At 40.6% G+C, this 20353-nt stretch overlaps 1 protein-coding gene across 1 annotated transcript in view; it reads left to right on the top strand.

Annotated features, from left to right (window-relative positions):
• Positions 1-274: 274 nt before the first annotated feature.
• Positions 275-20353, top strand: part of klf13 (Kruppel-like factor 13) — a 37314-nt gene continuing 17235 nt past the window's right edge. The window contains 1 exon segment of the mRNA NM_001100220.1: positions 275-1029. Coding sequence (NP_001093690.1) covers positions 546-1029 — 484 coding nt within the window. The 5' untranslated portion in view covers positions 275-545.

The following is a 20353-nucleotide window of genomic DNA, read 5'->3' as shown; positions in this document are numbered from 1 at the left end:
TTCCCAAACTGCAAGAATTCAAGGGCCAATGGGATCAGTATAAACAAGCCTGTGATTGGCCGAGGGTGCTGGTTTCATCCCTTCTGCTACAGGCTGTGCTTGAACAGAACACCCCAAGCTCTGCAGATCTGCTGCTAGGAGTCAGGGATGACTTCTTCTTAGACTGCTCTGCCCAGGATGTGGCTTCTTGGTGACGTCACCCACAGATGTTTCTCCAGGCCACGCCCCCACGTGGGACTGAAACCCATTCACCCAGTGCAATAGCTGCGAGTAAATAGGCACTTCTCGGTGCTGCAGGGCAGCTCGGCATGTAGCGCCGATTTTCTACGTTTTCATGAGGGGGTCTGGCAAGAGCTGTCAATGTCAGTTTTCATCTACTGTCCCCAACACTCAGATGGATTTCTATTTCTATGCAAGTTGGGCGTGATCTCCATGGACCAAGTGCAATCTGGCGTCAGTTAATGAGCAGACCCTGCAAAGAAAGGCAAAGAAATCGGCTTTTCATATGCAAAAGAGAAAATACTGTGCAACTGAGAAGAAGGAAAATGTCATCAGCAGCCTGCGTGGATCAGTTCGCTGCAGAGTGCCTTGTCTCTATGTCCAGCCGAGCTATTGTCCATACTGCGCCTATTGGCAGTCCGGATGGGAAAAGCCAAGGCAGCTCCGCGGCACCTCCTCCTGCGCCGCCGGGGGAAGACAGGAGAGAGAACGCGTCTCTGTTTGTGGTGGCCCGGATTCTGGCTGACCTGAACCAGCAAGCCCCTAAGCCCGGGGAGAAGGCAGAGTGTGGCATTAGCTTGCTGCCCGCTGGGAATGAGGCGGATAGGGAGCCTCCAGCCGGCAAACGTGCAGACAGAGCGGCCACACCTCCCCTCCTGCCGGAGCCAAGCCCTAAACAAAGAGCCAGACGGGGGAAAAGCAGATGTGACCCCGAGTCACCCCTCAAAAAGCACAAGTGCCCCTACTCCGGCTGTGAGAAAGTTTATGGCAAATCCTCCCACCTGAAAGCGCATTTGAGGACACACACAGGTCAGTGGTGCCATGCTGCCAGCACACGTTGTACCATGCTGGATCCTGAGCGGGCTGAGGGGGGATTACATACAAGCGCCACTCAGTGCTCATATCAGGTGCCTCCCAGCCGGATTGTACGGATAATGGGGCCGCCCGGTGACAGTCACACCCATATGTGTCAGGCAGGTGCCGTACAACGAGCGCTAACAAGTGTGCGAGGGGGAGGGGCGGCCGTTCCACTGTTGGGGCCCATGGGAGTGAGGGACGGGGAGGGGGCACTTTAGGCTCCTCATGGAACGCAGTGAATTGGCTTGTTACATTGTGTCTGTGCAACACATCGCTTGCACTCCATTGTCCCCTCAAATAGCATCAGTCTGACACGTACATGCCAAACTCGCACCAGCTGCTGGAAAGAACTTCTTCTCCTGATATCACCCGCAAGGGAGGATGCCGGGAGTTGTAGTTCTTATCAGCTGGTGAGTTTGACGCCCCTTGATTGACTGCTTGCTGCGTCCTACCTGTATAAACACTGTAGGAATTCTGCTTTGTGGGGACAGTAGGATGAGATTTGTATTTGCCACGACAGGACTCAAACGTGAAAAGGGGAAGTAGCTGAGCGCTGGGAGGGGCGTGTCCCGCAGGGTCCCGGGTTAGTAGCGCACCTCAAATGACCTCTGACATGCACTGCGTTCCCCCGGCACATACAGCAATGACTAGGCGCACCTTCGAGTTTAGGTGCAGTCTACGTTCCGCTCTAAAAACTACAACTATTCAATGTAAACCAGACCATTCGATTCCGAAATAATTTGTTTACTGAAACAAAAAAGTTCTGGGGTTCTTTGTTATGCGGAGCACGCCCCCTTTGGACACGCCCTCTAAGCATTTGCCGCCCATCTTTCCAGACACATTCTCCCTCCCCCCAAAGCAGGCGACCTCGCCCTTTGCAGGGCAGCCCACTCTTCTGGCCAGCAACAGACATCACTAACGGATCCCAGATTGATCTCAGTTTAGGGCTTGCTCTGAGCTAAGCATGGATAAGTTGGTGTGGGGCTTGAGCAAGCATGGCAGGGAAATAACCCTGCACATAGTACTCTCTTGTTAACATAATAAAAGTTTTCACTTAAAATAGGTTTAGTGCTAGCTCCATTTTGCATTTTGAATTTTGCTAGTAAAATATTTCATTTGTATAGGGGTTTTACAGCTGCATTTCAGGCCTTTTTGCTTTTGACAATAGACTTTGTTTAAAATGTACTCAGTGGGAAAAGGACAGCAAATCCATTGCCTCAGTTTATCCCTTCATCATAGGAGCGTGTGTTTGTGTAATGCAGTGCTAGAAATGGAGATATTATACTCTGTTATACTGGTCAGTGCTTGCACGGAAGTCTGTATTATACATATTTCATGTGCAAAGGTTTTTATTGTATTTTTAGATTTAACTGCAATATCATAGACTATGAAGCATTCTTTTGTAGACAGACTTTCCAAAATCAAATGGTTACAATTTTATCATTTCGATTTTCACTGACGAAAGTACCCTATACCGCAGCCTTGGGTTGGGAGATTACAACACTGATCCAAATCAAAGTTTGAACCAAAGAAATAATATAATTAAGGTTCTTCTTATTCTTCCGCATTTAACTTGTAAAATTTTTAGGCATTTTTTGTTGACACAGCAGGAGATAAAGCACTGTGTAATCAGACAGACGGATTCGCTGCCAAGCTGTAGTTAGGTTCCTAGACATGGTGGGGGATGGGCTACTGGCATTAAAGGGGCTGTCTGGCAAACACCCAGCAAGAAGGGATTCAAATTCACTCAACTGCATTATTGCAGGGCTTCTGTCTCATTTGTTAGGTGATGCAGACACAAACACAATGTTTTGTTAAAGGAGGTAGACTGCCACTAGGTGCCTGTTTCTTATTCCAGTCCCCAGATGTTGCACTACAGTTCTCTACAATAACCCTTGATGATGTAGTGAGTTTTAGTCCTGCCATAACCTGTGGTCTAGGGTTAAAAGCAGGCCTCTAGTTTGACTAATTTGAATTTCTGTATATCTGACCATATAGAGTTAATACTTCAGTACATGGCTGCATTTTAGGGTGACAATGCTGCATCTGTGTCATACTTGGGGAAGTTTCCATCATCCATAAAGGTAAGTAATCAGTGACCGTTCCCCACAATTTTGTAACTGCAACTATTCATGGTAAAAGTCATGGTGCCTAAACACACGTGTGTTTAAGGTGGCCATACACACACATATCATCATGCAAAACTTTTTTCATATGACAATCAGTGTGTGTATGGTGGGAAACAAGGCAACTGATACTGGTAATAAAAAGCCTTGGATATCGGTTGCATTGTCGATTGGGCACCTTTAAAGATGCCTGGACATCACAACATTAATGCTGATTCGTCAGATAGGGGGTAAAGAATTCCTTTGTTTCTACTTGCGTATTTGACAATTCAGCTCTTAACTTTAGTAGAGTGGACAAACAATCTTTCATACAACCAATGGTAATGGGAGAGATCATAATTGTAGCGTGGCTACCTTTAGACCCAATCACCACCCCAGATAAACCACTGTGAAGTACTGTATGGCGTTTCAACCTTTGCTTTCCTTATGCATTGTTGCTGATGGGACTTGCTGGATAAGTGCTCCAATTCCCCTGACATTTATTCCTGGCGTGTTGGCCATCCATGGAAATAAACATCTTTCCAGCAGCAAGGCAACTTGTTTGGGGAATCATATTCAGTCAGATTCATGAGCACACATTTTAGGTGACAGTTATGTATTTGTTGGTTTGGAGAGTACTAAAGTCATTTTTGGTAATTTACAGCAAAGAAGTACTGTGCTAATCCTGGCTATTCACTTTTAGGGCAAAGGCCCATGGTGCTACTTTAGGCATTTTAGGCACCGCCAAACCCCCCAGAGCAGACACCCTATAGCCATGAATGTAAATAGTCTGGAAAGCACTCATGTCAGTGCTGGTTAGGCGATAATTCTCAAAAAAGTGGTGTGACACATTTTCAGCTTACTATCGCCTGTAGGGTAAAGCATAGTGAATGAGAGTGAGTGGAAAAAATTGTGTTTGTAGGGGCAGTTTCTTTATTTTTACAGGGCTGCTCTACATCAACTTGTGTACAGCATCCTAATAACCATAGCAGAAATAATCACATTTATCACTTGAGCTTGTCTAGAGATAAATCACAGTGACTGGGCTCTGGCACATAGGGAAATCTATCTGTTCGTGGGCGACTAATCTCCCAAAATGCCATCCCACTGGCGAAAATGTAAATCACCGGTGGTATGGCATACATGGCGGCGCGATTTCAGTGAAATCGCGGAAGTTGCCTTGAGAGGAAAAAGTACTGTGCCTGTGACAATCTCCCCAACAATCTGGACAGTTATACTTATATGTATCGTACTCAGGTTTTCCCATTAAATTTGGGGAATGTAAAAGTTATTTTTGTATATGATATAGGTACTTTGACAAATTTCCAAGAGTGGCATAAGTGTTAAGTAACTTTTACTTCCTTCCTGTCATAATAACACTATCTATGAAAGTCTTTTGGCACAGCTTCCTGACAAACCGGAATTAAGGGCAAATTAAAGGGCTATTAAAGTTTTCAGCTTTTTAGACAAGCTTATGCTCTCCATTCTACTCCTCTTTTTAAAGTCTGGCTTTGCCTTTTGGCGACACTTTTGCGGTCTCTAATAGGCTTAATTATACCTAAAGAGAAATAACCCTTTATAGAAATCTTATCTGTGACAATTTCAGCTTTCTATATATCCATATAATTATTTTATGAGAATAAAGGGAACATTTCTTACAGTCAAAAGTTTCAATGCTTTCTGCTGCAGAAGTGGTTAAAATCTAAACGTTCAAGTCCCTAGAGAGCAAACATTTACCTGCTAACTACTGCAGCAGTAAATACATGAGATCACTGTTCCATTTCTAGCTGCCTGGGTAGAACTTTGAACTATTTTTTTTTTTTTTTTTTTTGCTGCTCTTACTCCTAATGGAGACTGAGAGGTACTTGCTGAGTCTGCAAAGCAGGATGTAAGTGTCTGCATTTGGTCTGCACTCATATGACCTGCATTGTATCCTAACAATGCAAGATCTTTATCTGCTAGGTCATATGATTTCAACAAACTGCACAAAAAAGGTTTGAAACAAAAAGGAGGAAAAATGTAGAAGATCTTATTTGTATTAAATGTCTCTAAATCTGGACAGTGAAATGAGGGATTTTTTTTGGCACTTTCAGCATTTTGGCTTTTCCAAGCAGCCGATTTACAAATGAAAAAAATAAAAACACATGCTTTAATACTAAAAACAGAACAAAAACCACATGTCAAATATATTTAGGATCCAAGTTTATTTTCTGCCTCTGGAGCCTCCATATTCAGCCATAGCCAAATAATAATACACTGTAATCCACATGCTTTTTATATCGTATATTGTGTAGCTAAAAACACTTTTCTTGGCTGATGCTTCAAGATTCAAAATTTCTTATGTGGAAATAATGTTGGGGAATATTGTTTCTTTTATAGGCAGAATGGGTAACCATTTATTATGAATGTGCATGATCCATGGAAAAAAGATTGAAACTCCGTATATGTTGCCAGTGTCTGTTGGTGGGAGTTACACAGAGGCCCTTTGTGCTTTTGTTTATCAATGTATGGTGGATCAACTGGGAATTTGAAAAAACAAAAAAGGCAGTTTAGGTCAAATGGTGGTCCTCTTCATTTCTAGCGCGTAAGGAAATAGTTATGCTTTGGTCAACATATTTAATTATATGTAATTTTTTATACATTTGGAGTTATTGAAGATTATGCCTAAAGCTGGCCATACACGTGGCGATCTGACGATGTTTCGTGCGACCATCGGTCTGCCGATTCAGCGCTGAAGGGAGATTTTGGTCAGGCGCCTTCTATGGCGGCCGATCAAAATTTTCCAACTGGTCCGATCGGCGAGTCGGCCGATATCAGCGGCTTCCTGCGATATCGGTCGACTCGCCGACATACCATACACGCACCGAATATCGTACGAAACGAGGTTTCATACAATATTATCGGTGCGTGTATGGCCACCTTTAGTAAGACTATGTTGATAGGGTCTCAGTAGCCATTGCTCCTTGTCTTCCTTTGTTCCATATACACATGTAGCCTGCATACAGTAGCTTTAGCTTCATCTCTACATGTAAACTGTGTATGGAGGGTTGGGCTGCTTGTATAACTACTGTAAAGGTTAGATGCAGGGTACTTGTAAAGTACCACCTCCTACAGGCAGCCCTGCCCTCTCTAGACACTGTATCTGTGGGAAGAATTAAGTGTGTGCAGAAACATTAAATAAGTGATATTACCCTCCAAGAGTTTAGGTTCCTTGTTAAGTTTCCTACAGGTAACCTTACATATATAGGCTTACATATATTCATGATCCCACCTACCATCTAATCCCATATTCATGACCCCACTACTCTTTTCTGCCATCTAATCCCTTGCTGCATCTCTATTAACTTCTACCCCATACTAATCCCTTTGTGCCCCCCTCCTTTCAATCACCCCGTTCTGATCCCTTCATGCCCCTTTACTGGCAGCAAAGGATCAGTATGGGCACAAGGCAGGAGAGGAGCAGGAGGGAATCAAGTTATAGTATGTGAAAAAACTGATCTGATAGACCCAAGTACCTGTACTATTATTATTCTAAATGCATTATACTATTATATTCAATTACTATTAAGTCTCTATTATATTATAGTAATATTAAATTCTGAGAGGTCCCTAGAGGAGAAATTCAATGGTTATCAGCATTCTTTAGCAAAAAACACATGCCTTGATATTCTGATTCCAATTAATAAGAGTATTGCAATTTTACAGAACTAATGTTCTTGTAAAAATTTCAATTTTCAGGGAATATAGTGTAGGGGTCATTTATGAATGCAAATTAACATTTACAGTGATCCTCAACTATTGGCTCGTGAGCAACATGTTGCTCTCCAGCTCCTTGGATGTTGCTCTCAGTAACCCCCAAAGCAGGGGCTTATTTTTAAATTCTTGGCTTGAAAGCAAGTTTTGGTTGCATAAAAACCAGGTGCACTGCCAAACAGAGCCTTCTGTAGGCTGTCAGTCCATATACAGTAACAGTACTTATTTGCAACCCCCAGGAACATGTTATATGCTTGTGTTGCTCCCCAAGTCTTTTTATATTTCAATGTGGATCATGGGTAAAAAAGGTTGGGGATCCCTGATTTACAGCATACTTGCATACCATTTGCAGCCACACACGTGTGCAGTTGTGTTCATTTGGATACAGTGGGTGCAACTGAAGTGAGTGCAGCTCCTCATGCAACTGCAGGCAAACTAGAATTGAGAGAAATAATGTGAATTGTGAGTAAAAATATGGTTTTATGCATCTGAAGTTACACTTTGCACACTGCACTTCTGTAAGTAATATGGATATATAGAGCTTGCCACTAGCTTAATGAGACTGTAGAATGACTGCTGTTTGGTATTGATTTGAGAGGTTTTAGATGCAGCGGCTTTTCTAACCATTCATTTCAGAACTACTATAAATAAATCATAGAAAGAGTTTAAAAAGAAGGTACAATGACCAGTGGTAGAACAGAAAATAAAAATAGTACTGCTCTGATGGTGTAAGCCAAATATCAAAATGAAGAAATAGGAATAGAGGGAAAATTCAGGCACAGTTACACATGGGTTGTACAGTGGGTTAAGTATGTACAAGTGCAAGAAAAATATACTGCATTGCAGGTTTAGTTCAGGCTAGCACTAAAGCCCTGTGTGTATAGTTAGCAAATGTTTTATAGTGTGCCAGTTACAGCGTGCATGTATGTGAATGTTTGCTGTGAGCAGCTCTGCAGTAACATAAGGATTTGAACCAGTTTATGGATACATTTTGAATTACTATATCCGCCAAATCTTGTCCAAACTATAAAAATGCAACCATGTCCTGTTTAGCCGTGGTGTTGGCTGAAATATTTTTAAACCTTGAATTATAGTAATCTCATAATCCAAAATTGTTGTTAGTGATTATGGCTACCTAGAAATCACACCCTTGTATTATGGACAGTTTGCTGCCAGTACTGCGGAGAAGGGAATGCATTCAATACATCTTTTCACACAGTTCTGGCAAATAGGAGAGGAACTGCTGTAAATCCTTTTTGTTAGAGGGTGGCTCTGTAAACTTCTTTGTACAGTGATGGGATTTTCTGCTTTGGATCACAATAACTTTGGATCACTATTAAAAACCACTTAAACATTTAATAAACCCAGTAGGATTGATTTGCAACCAATATGGATTCATGAATCTTTGTTATCATAAGGGAAAGTTCACACAGGGTGTATTGTCAACCTGCAGATAAACGCAGACTGACAATTCACCCCTACGCTTAAAAAAAATCTTGTTGTGTCTGTACCTGGATGCATTAAATCCAACCGGGTGCAGGCACACACAGCCAATATCCTCCAACAAATGCCAAGTCTCGTGTTATTATTATTAACATTTATTTATAAAGCGACAACATATTCCGCAGCGCTGTACAATAAGTGGGTTTCATACATTGGACATACAGAGTACTTGGTGGATACAGGCTGTGTGTTCTAGCACCTGGGCGGATTTAATGCTTCCAGGGTGCCTGCACACGGACGGTGTCAATGGTTCCTGAGTCCACAGGCTGACCGTATGGCCTGTGTGATCAGTGTGACACTTTATATGATGTGATCTGGCATAATCACTGAAAAATGCCCACAGGGACAAATCTCTTTATACATGCAAAGTGTGATCTTCATGTATGGTGCAATTTAGACACCCAGAGAGTAATACCAAAAAAAGGCTCTTTAGACGTTGATCAAATCACATTAGGGTCCGGTACAGCCGAAGCCACGCCTCAAATGTGGTACTTTACCAACAGGAATTGATTACCAACAGTTGATTATCTTACAGAGCCCAGATTAGATATCAGCCAACTGGGTCAGGAGTGGTCGTGTTGGCTGGCAATATTGACCAGTTTATGGCCCAATTTTCTGTCTTTTAGAAGATAGACAAGGACATCTGTCTAAAGTGTATACAGCACAATAGTTTTATGGCCTACTAAACCTTTCTGCAGTCTGCTTTGCACCCATCTGTAGTGAATGGGTTCAAAACAGGTGATGGCTTTAGAACTGACGTGCAAGTCAATGGCACTAAAACAGGTGACTTTGCCACACTGCCACATTGTAAATGCTCTTTTGTTTGACTATGTAGTTATTCCAGAAGCTTGCAATGAAAGGGGCCTTTGAATCCTGGTATAGTTTAAATTGTTGGTCTGCAGTGCAGGAAATGGGGTCATAATTAGTATGAAACGTCTGACAGGAAGAAAAAAATTTTGTGAAGAAACATGAACTTGTTGCTTAGGTGTATAGTTAGAATCGCCTTATTTACTCTCTGTTATTACTACTGTTACAGTACAGAAGCAGCTTTGCAGTATTATTATTATTATTATTAACATTTATTTATAAAGCGCCAACATATTTCACAGCGCTGTACAATGAGTGGGTTTCATGCATTGGACATACAGAGTAACATATAAAGCAATCAATAACCGATACAAGAGGTGAAGAGGGCCCTGCCCAAAAGAGCTTACAATCTACAAGGAGAAAGGGTTGAGACACAAGGTGTGAGAATGGGCATGACCAGACATGTGAGAGGTGTGGCACAGGGTATTGCTAAACTAGATCAGGGTAGGCTTCTCTAAATAAATGCGTTTTTAGAGATCTCTTGAAGGCAGAGAGATTGGGAGAAAGTCTGATAAATTGTGGGAGCGAATTCCAGAGAAGGGGGGCAGCCCTTCTATGGATATGCTCTGCATACTTGCAGGTGAGGTAGTACACTTTCCAGCAGGAGGTGCTCAGCTCAGTGTTTTGCAGTGCTACTATGTTGCTTGTATTATTTGTGCCAGAATGATCTTGGCTTCGCTAATTCACATAGGAAAATGAAAGCTATGAAGCAGTAAAGAACAAGCAGCAGTGAGGGGAGTAATTTAAATTAAACACAACTGAATTAAGATGGAAGTTATGCTAGTATAATTTTATTTACTGTGTTGTATTTAAGAGGGAAAAATACTCACTTTAAATGGTAATAGTGCTGACTTCATATAGCTTCTCCACGTAGTGCTGTATGAGAAAAAAAAAAACTTGTATTCTGGCTGTTTGATTTCAAGCACATTGTCTTGGTCAGTTTCTGTAAAATGCCATATGGATTTTAACTTTGTGCTGACCTATTTGCATCTGTCACATTCTATTTAAATACAAAATTCAGTGCATTATGTAGCTGCCATGTTGTAAACCACAATACACTGGTGTATGCAGGTTTAAAGGGGCTGAAAAAGCATCACCACCTAGAAGGAAGCCGGAAAGTGACATCATTCCCAAAATAAAACCTCCAAGCAAACAGAAGCTTGAAGGTTTCCTATGAGAACAGCTTCCCGCCGACCCACAATACAGAACCATCTTATGTATCAGCCCTTTTTTCAGTGGTGATGGTGTTTGGACTTTGTCAGAATTTCTGGAAAATTGGGGTTCTTCCCACTCCACCCATTTGTTTCTCCTCCATAATTAGTCCATAAATGTACTAAAAATAAAGGCTTATGCTTTAGGTTAGGCTTAAAAAACCCACATCTTATATGTAATCTCTAGTTGAATGGTAAATTGTCCCATGCTGGTGGGATGCAAGCCACAGTTTGTGTTCCCAGTCACGGTCACGTAGGTGCTGGCCTGTTGGTTGGTGGATGTGTCACCTTTTTTTCATAGCCTGTACAGGCTGTTACTCATTTTTGCTTGGTTTTGGTTATAAATATTCATAAATAGGATATACTTTCATAAGCCAGAAGGAAAAAACAAACAACTTACTTAGTCTGCTAAAAATTGATGATTAATCATTAGCTACTGGATATATGGTAAGAGAGGGGTGAACATAGACTGTGCATTTCATAGGATAATGGCCCATCTGACTTTCTTCACCAGGGATAGTCTCTGATGAAGGTGTGTGCCCCTGGTAGGCTTGGTTTTCACATGGAAAAGCCAGGCTGGCAAAAATGATGCTTGATGCCAATGTTATGAAAAGGAATAAGGTTATAAATATAGAAAGGTTGGTATTTTTTTGTCAAGTCCCAACTGTAATATATTTTAATCTGATAGCTTTGACAATATAGAAGTATTTATAGAAATTGGTAAGTAAAATAAACTGTTGGATTTTGGAGTTGGTCTTTTACTTTGCAGCTTTCCATTTTAGTATCTAGTTGCTAGAGCCACTGGCCCTATTAACCATGCACTGATTTTAATTAAAAAAGGCTGTTGGAATAGACTGGAATAGAAAGGGCTCGGAAAAACACAACACAATACAATCTCAACTATTAGAACTAGACTCCACGGGAAATTTTGTAGGATGTGTCAGATCAACAGATTGTGTCAATGTACTTGCATGGTAAAAATATAATGGGACTGTTACCAATATTTAGTGTGTAAACTAAACTACATAAAATTTGCCATATGACATGCCTGTTGTAAGGAATACTGAATCCTGCATCCAACAAGATAAAAAAATGGTGTCTGAAATACTTTTTTCTTATTGAAATACATTGTCAGATGTAGATGCAGGAACAAAAACACCATCTAACTTTATCTGACCCGACTTGTATCAGGGTGACGACACACTGGGCTACTAGTAGCAGCTGCTTTTTCAAGGCTACTAACTCAGAAAATACCCTGCCATAAACAATACTAAGGGACCCATTTATCAAAGTTCGAATTTCAGACATTAGAAAGCACAATAGGAAAAATTCGGATTAAATGCGATAATTTCTGATGTGCGCTAATAGCGTGAAAATTTTGGAACGTGGTCGATTCGCACAAAAACCTTTCTTTGAACCTTTAGGGCATGTTTTTGGAAGCCTCCCATAGGACTCAATGGTACGCTGCTCCAGCCTGGCCCAAGGAAAGTCACGATACCAAAGCTTGAATGAATAACGAAACGCATGTACTCATTGCGACAAATACGAACGTAGCAAAGTTCGAAAAAGTCACAGAAATTGACGAAAATATTGTAGAAAATACACAGTTTTAAAACTTAAAAAAAATAAAAAAAATTTAGTATTCGGACTGAATTGTCCATTAATGATTATGCGCCTAAGAATTGCCTCTGCTAAAACACAGAGACAATTATCAGTAAATGATCAACACAAGTAGCTGCTACTAGTAGCTCTTCGTGAAATATTTTCATGTATTCAAATACAATCTAGGGCAGACGTTCTGAAATGTTTCTTTTATTAAAGGATCTGCAAACAAAGGTGCTATACAAATTCCTTTTTACTTCCACAGAAAAAGTCTTAAGGTGGCCACACACGTGGCGATTTGCGATCTTTCGCGCGACCTTAGGTCGCACAAAAGATCGTACAATCCGCCACTAACCTTTAGGGCTGAAACGGCAGATAAGGAGGTAGAAACAATAGCATTTCTACCTCCTTCTGCCGATTCAGCCCTGACGGCAGATTTTGCTCAGGCGCCTTCTATGGCACCCGATCAAAATCTTTTAACCTGGCCGATCGGCGACTCACCAACTTGCCATACACGCACCGAATATCGCACGAAACGAGGTTTCGTACGATATTATCGGTGCGTGTATGGCCAGCTTTAGAGGCAGATATATCAAAATATGTAGAAGTGTATTTATCAATGGGTGAAAGAGTTCACCATTTTATTAATAAATACACTTCTAAAAATCCCATAGGAATGAATAGAAAGTGGGTACATTTTTCTATGGTAAGCTTTAATCTCTCATTTTGATCTCATTTTGATTTTTAGTCTGACCATACATGTAAATTAGAATAACTAGTACTAAAGATATTGAGGAAACCCAATTATGTACAAATTAGGCAATATTAGTAAGGCCCTGGTGCAAAGGTATATAGTGTTTTGTCAAGGCCACAATAGCAGCTGTTTTGGTCTTGTACAGAGGCCAAAAAACAAGCAATTATAAATGTATATATGATAACATTTTAAAAGAAGATTTTGTGGACATTTTAGGCTAAAACATATAAAGGTGCTTAAGGCCTATGCCACACCAGGTGCTATTGTTTCGGCCCAAGTGCAGGCACACACAGCTGAATTTGGTACAAAACTGCTTGCAGTTGTTTTTTAAGCATTTTATGTGGCACCAGGCAAATTGGACTCTGGTTATGCCCAGAAGGCATTTTCTGTGATGTGCTGCTCTGGTAGCTGAGGGCAGCTTTAGAAACACATTATCGAGGAACACTTATTTTCCTCTAAATCCCTAATAGCCATTTACTCATTAAAATAATGATGTAAATCCCAGAGGACTGAATATTGCAGTTGGCTGCATTCTATTTTACAATAATGTAATATCAGGCCCTTCAGTGGGTCAGCTGAAAAAAAATGAAATTGCTGCCAAAAGTACATGCTGCCAAGTTTGCTTCCTACTTCACTAGGATTCACAGTAATTCTTACTGAAAACTAATCTCTTTGGAGATTTGATGGAGAATTAAAATTTTACTCCAGACTGGCTACATATCAAATTGTCTGTCAGATACACCAGTGATTTAAAGATTGTGACTTTTTGACTTGATCTCAGTCAAAAGGTCTGGGTCCTGGGTTAAAGTGACAAAAGCAATTCCTTTGCATATTTCTTTGTTTGGCCTTCCTTGTTCTGTGGACAGTGAGCTTTCTCACCTGAAACAAAGTGTATGGGAACACCTCTAAATGCAGTGTGAATGCCGAGGGTTAAGATTTAATTAACGTGAGTAAATATATCACAGAATGCCAACAAAAATAGCCAGCATGAGCCTGAGTTGCAAATGGCACTATTCCTTCCTATTTTATGCCTTAATGCACAAGAAAAATCCAAAGGGATATGTGTGTTTTGTTGCAACCTGTTGGCCCTTCATCTGTTATTTCTACCACACCCAGCATAACTGATGAGGTACATTGGGAACTGTAGTCCTCCAACAATAACATAGCAGCTAATCAGCAAAAGTATGGCAGTGGCTGCTTCAAACAATGTTCTTTCCATTCTAAGATACATTTTTTTTAGGGTAAATGAAAAGCATTTCCTTGTTTTAGGCTGAGAAGTCTATCTTTTCTATTTTCTGTGTGGGATAAAAACACCACAACCTTTAAGAGAAATTTGCTATACACTGCATTCTCCATTGTAGTGGGGAGATGTTCTTATATGTATTTATGGGACGTGATAAGCCTTTCCATAGATCACACTTCCTTAGGCTGTATCCATCATACATTGCCATAGATTAGACTGGAGCTAGCAGCCCTTTAAACATACCAGAGGCTCCAGATCTAAAAAAAATTCCAATTTAAGCTGCCTTCAAATAAATATTCATCAAGCCTTATTATGTGGTTGGCTATTTGGTAGCATCTCTTAGGACTGGCAGCATATAGGAGGCTCTGTCTGGCAATACCCCTGGATTTTATGCAACCAAAACTTGCCTTCAAGCCAGGAATTAAAAAATAAGCACCTGCTTTGAGGCCACTGGGCAACATCCAATAGGTTGGTGAGTAACATGTTGCTCTGAGCCACTAGTTAGGGATCACTGGTATAGAGGATAGACACACACAGCACTTGCCACAGAAATGCCCCAAATCACGCTATATACAAAGTGGTTCTATGCATCTATGATAGTGCCTTGCATGAATTTGCTGGTTGCACCTATTTTGTTGAAAGGATATACAAATTAACTCTTATGTTTTGCCTCTATGGTATTCCTTGTTTTCCATGTTGTGCCCATTTGTGTATAGTTTACCAAACCAGCTCAAGTCCTACAGTATCTGTCATAAAATGTTGTTTCTGACTGTGCCGGGTTCAGATACCTGGAAATGAGGAAAGTAACTTACATTGTGGGTAAAAAAATACATACTGATTATGTTTTGCACTTGTGTAATAAATGAGATCTCTAGTCCAATGAGGATGCTATATTCTTTCCCAGTTGTAGTACATTAAGGGGCATATTTATTATGCTGTGTAAAAAACGGTGAGAAAATTCGCCACACATCACCAGGCTTCGCCGTGTAAAAATGGCGTTAAAACGGTGTAAAATCGGCATAATTGTTTTACGCGTTTTTTCTTCCACCGGAACTTATGGAAAATAACGGCGTAATATCGGGTGTTCAGATGGCGATCTTTTCCATTTATTTTACACAGCTTTTTACTCCGTTTTTTCGGCGAATTAGTTTTACACAGCATAATAAATACGCCCCTAAGGGTGAAGACACATGGAGCTACTAGTAGCAACTACTTGTAGTGGCTACTAAAAAAGACAATGCTGATAATTTACTGATAATTTTCTCTATGTGTGTTTTAGCAGAGGCAATTCTAGGTATTGTCTATGGCAAGATATGTTGTGGTTTAGTAGCCATGAAAAAGTAGCTGCTACTAGGAGCTCAGTGTGTCTTCACCCTAAGGGCTCTGGCACACGGGGAGATAAGTCGCCCGCGACGTTTTATATCGTAACCCCCCTTGTACCCTGTGGTTTATTATATGTTACTGTTGTAGCTAGTTAGACTGTGAAGTTGAGACAGTTGAAAACTGAACACACTAAGTTCCCCATTCCAGTGCCTTTATACCAGGGACTATGTGCTATGCAAATCATATACTGTATTTTGTAACTATATGCTTGGCTGACAATGTTTGTGTGTGTGTAGAGCTACCTTATTAGCATAAAGGACAAATGAAAACTTGTTACAGGATTGCTGTATATATGTTTGTGAAAATTCTTCTGTTAAGAGCAAGCATTATAAGTTTGGCGATTCAGCATGTGATCAGAAAAAGGTTTTCAGCTTAATGTTTGGAAGTGGGATTGTTCATCTTTTAAAAATACACCATTTAAAGGAGAAGGAAAGTCAAAGTCACTTGTGGGTGCCAAAATGTTAGGCACCCCAAGTGACTTCAATAGCCTACCTTTTACCCCGGGCTGGTGCCCCTGTTCAGAGAGAACAGCACCAGCGGGCTGGGGTCATTTCTGGGGCACAGATCTTCCCCGCTAAAGGGCTGTGGTTGCCTTGGGCTGGTACAAAAGCCTTAAGGTGGCCATACACGCACCGATATTATCGTACGAAACCTCGTTTCGTACGATAATCGGTGCGTGTATGGTATGTCAGCGAGCCGACCGATGTCGCAGGAAGCTGCTGAAATCGGTCGGCTCGTCGATCGGCCAGGTTAGAAAATTTTGATCGGGCGCCATAGAAGGCGCCTGACCAAAATTCTCCCTTCAGAGCTGAATCGGCAGAAGGAGGTAGAAATCCTATTGTTTCTACCTCCTTACCTGCCGATTCAGCCCTGAATGGTGTGTGGCGGATCTGACGATGTTTCGTGCGACCGATGGTCGTACGAAACATCGTCGGATCGCCACGTGTATGGCCAGCTTTAAACATAATGTACAACATTTCTAGCCTACAACTTTAGTTAAGCATTAGTTCTCCTTTAACAAATAAGTCAGTAACTATCTGGCAGAGAGATTATTCTAACTGCAGGTGAGTAGACCCAACATTTATTAAGGGATGCAAATTACCACTTGATGTAGTGGTACAAGTTTGGTTTCATCCACCTTGTAGCCAAAAGTTCGTTCTGAAGAAATTTGCACATTATTTAAACAGCAAATGAGATTTCTGGTTATGTCAAGTCAGTGGCATTTGGCAGTCAGCATCAGCATGTTTGCTTTTGGTTGCAGCATTGTAGTAAAATCAATGTGCTTAAAAAAAAACAAACCATAAACCACAAAAGGCAGAAAGATATAATATTTGTCAGAAAATAATTGCTCAGTGTCAGTTGTTGTAAATGATCCGATGGGAATAAAGATAAAGTGAGAATAAATTTGTGTTGAGAAGGCTGCTGTTTGTTGGGTATGCAGCAGAACAGGGCCTTCCAGTTACATGTACAGTATGTGCTACTCCTGGGCTCCCACAGGGATAAACAACACAGTACAGATTTATTGCTGGTTCCAGCCACTTGTTTCTTGCTTTTTATTCAGCAGTTCAGGTTCTGTTTATTGGTTGATTTAAGGGGAATTTAACAATTAGGTTAAGATTTACAGAAAGCAATTACTTTATATTTTATTATTGAATTAATGCTTTTTTTTTTAAATGATTAGCTGGAAACCAGTGACACTTCATTAATCTATGGATTGTCTTTGTTTAACACTGCAAATGACACTCACATTTATAATCACAATATTCTAACTTCTCTATAATGCCTCATATTGTCTCAAATAAAGTTTCTCCACTACTATAAGGGTCCGTACACATGTGTTTCCCCCTACACTGGTGTTTTCCTACATTCCACTGCAGGGGAACACAGGGCGAAATGCAGCCCTTTCTAAACTATTGTGCTTTACTCACACAGGCTCATTTAAGCCCCCAACACAGCATTTTGTGTTCTATCTGTGTTTGCCACATACATACGCCTGTGTGAGTATAGCAGGATAGGGAAGAATGGGCTGCGTCTGTTCCAGCATTCCCCTGGTTTTTTCCTTTATCAGTCATACAGACTTGGGGATATTATTGAATATGTTTACAGCTTTGGATATAGTGCAGCACCTACATGTAATGACTGCTATTTAGCCATCTAATTTTACAGACTTGTGAAACTCCAACTGGTGTTTAGACAATTAAGTTCAATTGATATATCTCTAATGCTTGATTCCACTACGAACTGTAATTTGTATGGGTTAGGGTTTTTAATTGTGCTGATAGATATTTTTGTGAGGATACATAATGCCTTTTAACTTTATTAAAGTTATTTTTGTGTGCTTTAATGTCTCTAGGGTATGTTGCTTCAGTAATATGCCAACATACAGGGTTGTAGAACTATCAGTGCTATCACATTTATTGAAGATTTTGGGATGGTTCACCTGGCCCTTTTTCATTGTATGCTGTTCACCTCTGTTCTTAAAGTCGGCAATATGAGTTGTGCTATTACTGGTTGTGTCTTGTCTTGCTCCCTATGTATTATAGGAAAGCCTTCTTCTACAGGGCTTTTGAGACTATAGCTAACCTGTCTCCCTAAGAAAGGCTTAATATACCCTTTACTGAATAAAATATTAAAGTTGACAAGTAATGGTATTTTGCTCACCCAGAAAGTAAAAGTGACACATAATGGCAGTTTTCTTAATTGAAAGGCTAAAATGGCAACCCTAGATAGATAAATCATTTACTTTTATTCTTAGAAGTAATGGACTATTTTTCTTAGATGTGTATATAAACTCAGTGCTGTTTGTCTCCCCTTCCTTCGTTGCTATAGTCATGAGACAGGAATTTTACTCCCCCTTATCTCAACATGGTCTTCGCTGTACAAGCACTATTTATTTGGCATCCCTCTACTCCTCCAAAGCTCCTGCATCATTTCACATCCATTCAGCGGCAGCAGCCAGAAAATATGCAGTGGTCAGTTTAGCAACTGTCAAAATAATTGTTAACAGTTAAGCCTAGATGTATCCAGTGGGCCAGTCATGTTTATATGAGATATACTTTTCAGGATACAGGAAATGCAGATTCATTATTTTCCACTTCAGAAAATGGGTAATTCGAGGACATCCCTTTATGACTCTGCAGATGTAAATAAAAACAGTTGGTTCCCTAGAAACTCAATTGGATGTAATATAGAGCATTCACATGCAAACCCCTGGTTTCTTGTTTAAATTTCCTACTACTGAAACTCTCACAGTTATTCATGCAGCTGTATAAAGTCTTTTATATACGTACAGATTTCTGATCATTTGACTCGACCTGGAACAATTATAGACAGAATTATGCTACAACACACTAGAAAAAGCCAGGAGGACCATGTAAATCATCCTAAATGATCAGGTGAAGCAATGTGCAGGAGCTCATTATGGTTTGCTAAAGTCACAAAGGATGTATTTATTTATATACTTATAGTTAAACATACCAAAAAGTATAAAAATAGGACAGCTTATGGATGAGGAAATATAAGATTGAAAAAGGAGGTAGAATAACACCAGAGCTCATAGCAAAGAAAAAACCACTGTGAGCCAAGTACCACAGCAAAGAGGAACAACGAATAATGGAATAACCAGACAAGGAAAGAACATTGATGCAAGGACTAAGAGATCACATGCAGGTCTAGAGCGTTAAGAACCATGAAGTACTTTCTTAGAGCTACCATAAGGGAGTAGGGGAAAAAACCAACGAGGCAAGAACCAAAAGACAGCGGGTAGGGTCAGTGAAGTGTGAACAAGGAAGTAGATATTGAGAGGAGGCAGTAAGGGGTAAATGGATAAGCAACAATGAGTTGAAGGGGGAGAAACCATGGGGCACCTGACCGCTATACAGCCAAAGCTAAAAACAACAACGGCACCCAAACTCTGTTTAAGTGCAGGATACAAGTGGTTTTTACTGGGCAATCATATAAGTAATGTCATTTTGAGTGTCTGTTTTTAGAAGAAACTAATTTTAGTTTTGTTGTAATTGTTGGGAATGTGTGTTTCACATGGGAAACTATAAACCTATTTTTAGTAATATGCAGGTTGTTGTTTTCTACACTTCCACAGGTTAATTTCTTAGGTAAAGTCTGCACCGGTCATACCTCATCTGAAAGGGTGTAGTATGAAACTAGTTGCTGTTATTTTAGAACACTGATCCATTTGTTTATATCCTGAAGCCTTTAGGTCTAAAGGTCCCTCTAAAGTTAGCAGTGTATGTAGAGCAACTTGATTTTCCAGTGTAGTCATTTTGGTTTGAGTTGGCAGACCAGCAGTTTGTGAGTGGGCCCCTTAATTTCCCCTTTCTTTGTTTCAATAATGTTCTTTGGAATCAGGGATACTAAACTTGTGGTGCATGCCTAGAAAAATTTAAAGGATGTAAAGTGGGCAACTTGGTGTCGTTTGTGTATTTGTGTATGAGAACTATAGCACAGATGGAATGCTATACCTCCAGAACAAGCTCATTTAGCATTTAAGGGCTAGGGCATATGGAGTGTTGGCTCCGCTTCACTTAGCCAGCATTTTTTCTGCAGGCTAAGAGAAGTGGAGCCGCTCCCTTCTGCCTCTCTGTATAGCTGTATTGACAATTACAGCTTCTGCCTGTGGGTAGCTGCAGTAGAGCAGTGGAGCCAATTCTTCATGTGCCCTTGCCCTAAGATGTAACATTGTGGTGGCATTAGAGGCTTGTGCTGTCCTCAGAATCCCTGTCAGGGAATCTGTATAGTAATAGTTAGAAGAGCATTCAGTGTATCTGCTAAAATTCCACAAGTGCAAACTATACAGATTTGTAATAAAACTACTAGGACTTTACAAACTAACGTGCTA

This window comes from Xenopus tropicalis, chromosome 3 (assembly GCF_000004195.4).
Source record: "Xenopus tropicalis strain Nigerian chromosome 3, UCB_Xtro_10.0, whole genome shotgun sequence".
In the NCBI taxonomy this organism is placed as follows: Eukaryota; Metazoa; Chordata; class Amphibia; order Anura; family Pipidae; genus Xenopus; species Xenopus tropicalis.
The sequence above is the reverse complement of the archived record's forward strand: the minus strand, read 5'-3'. Positions and strand labels throughout refer to the sequence as shown.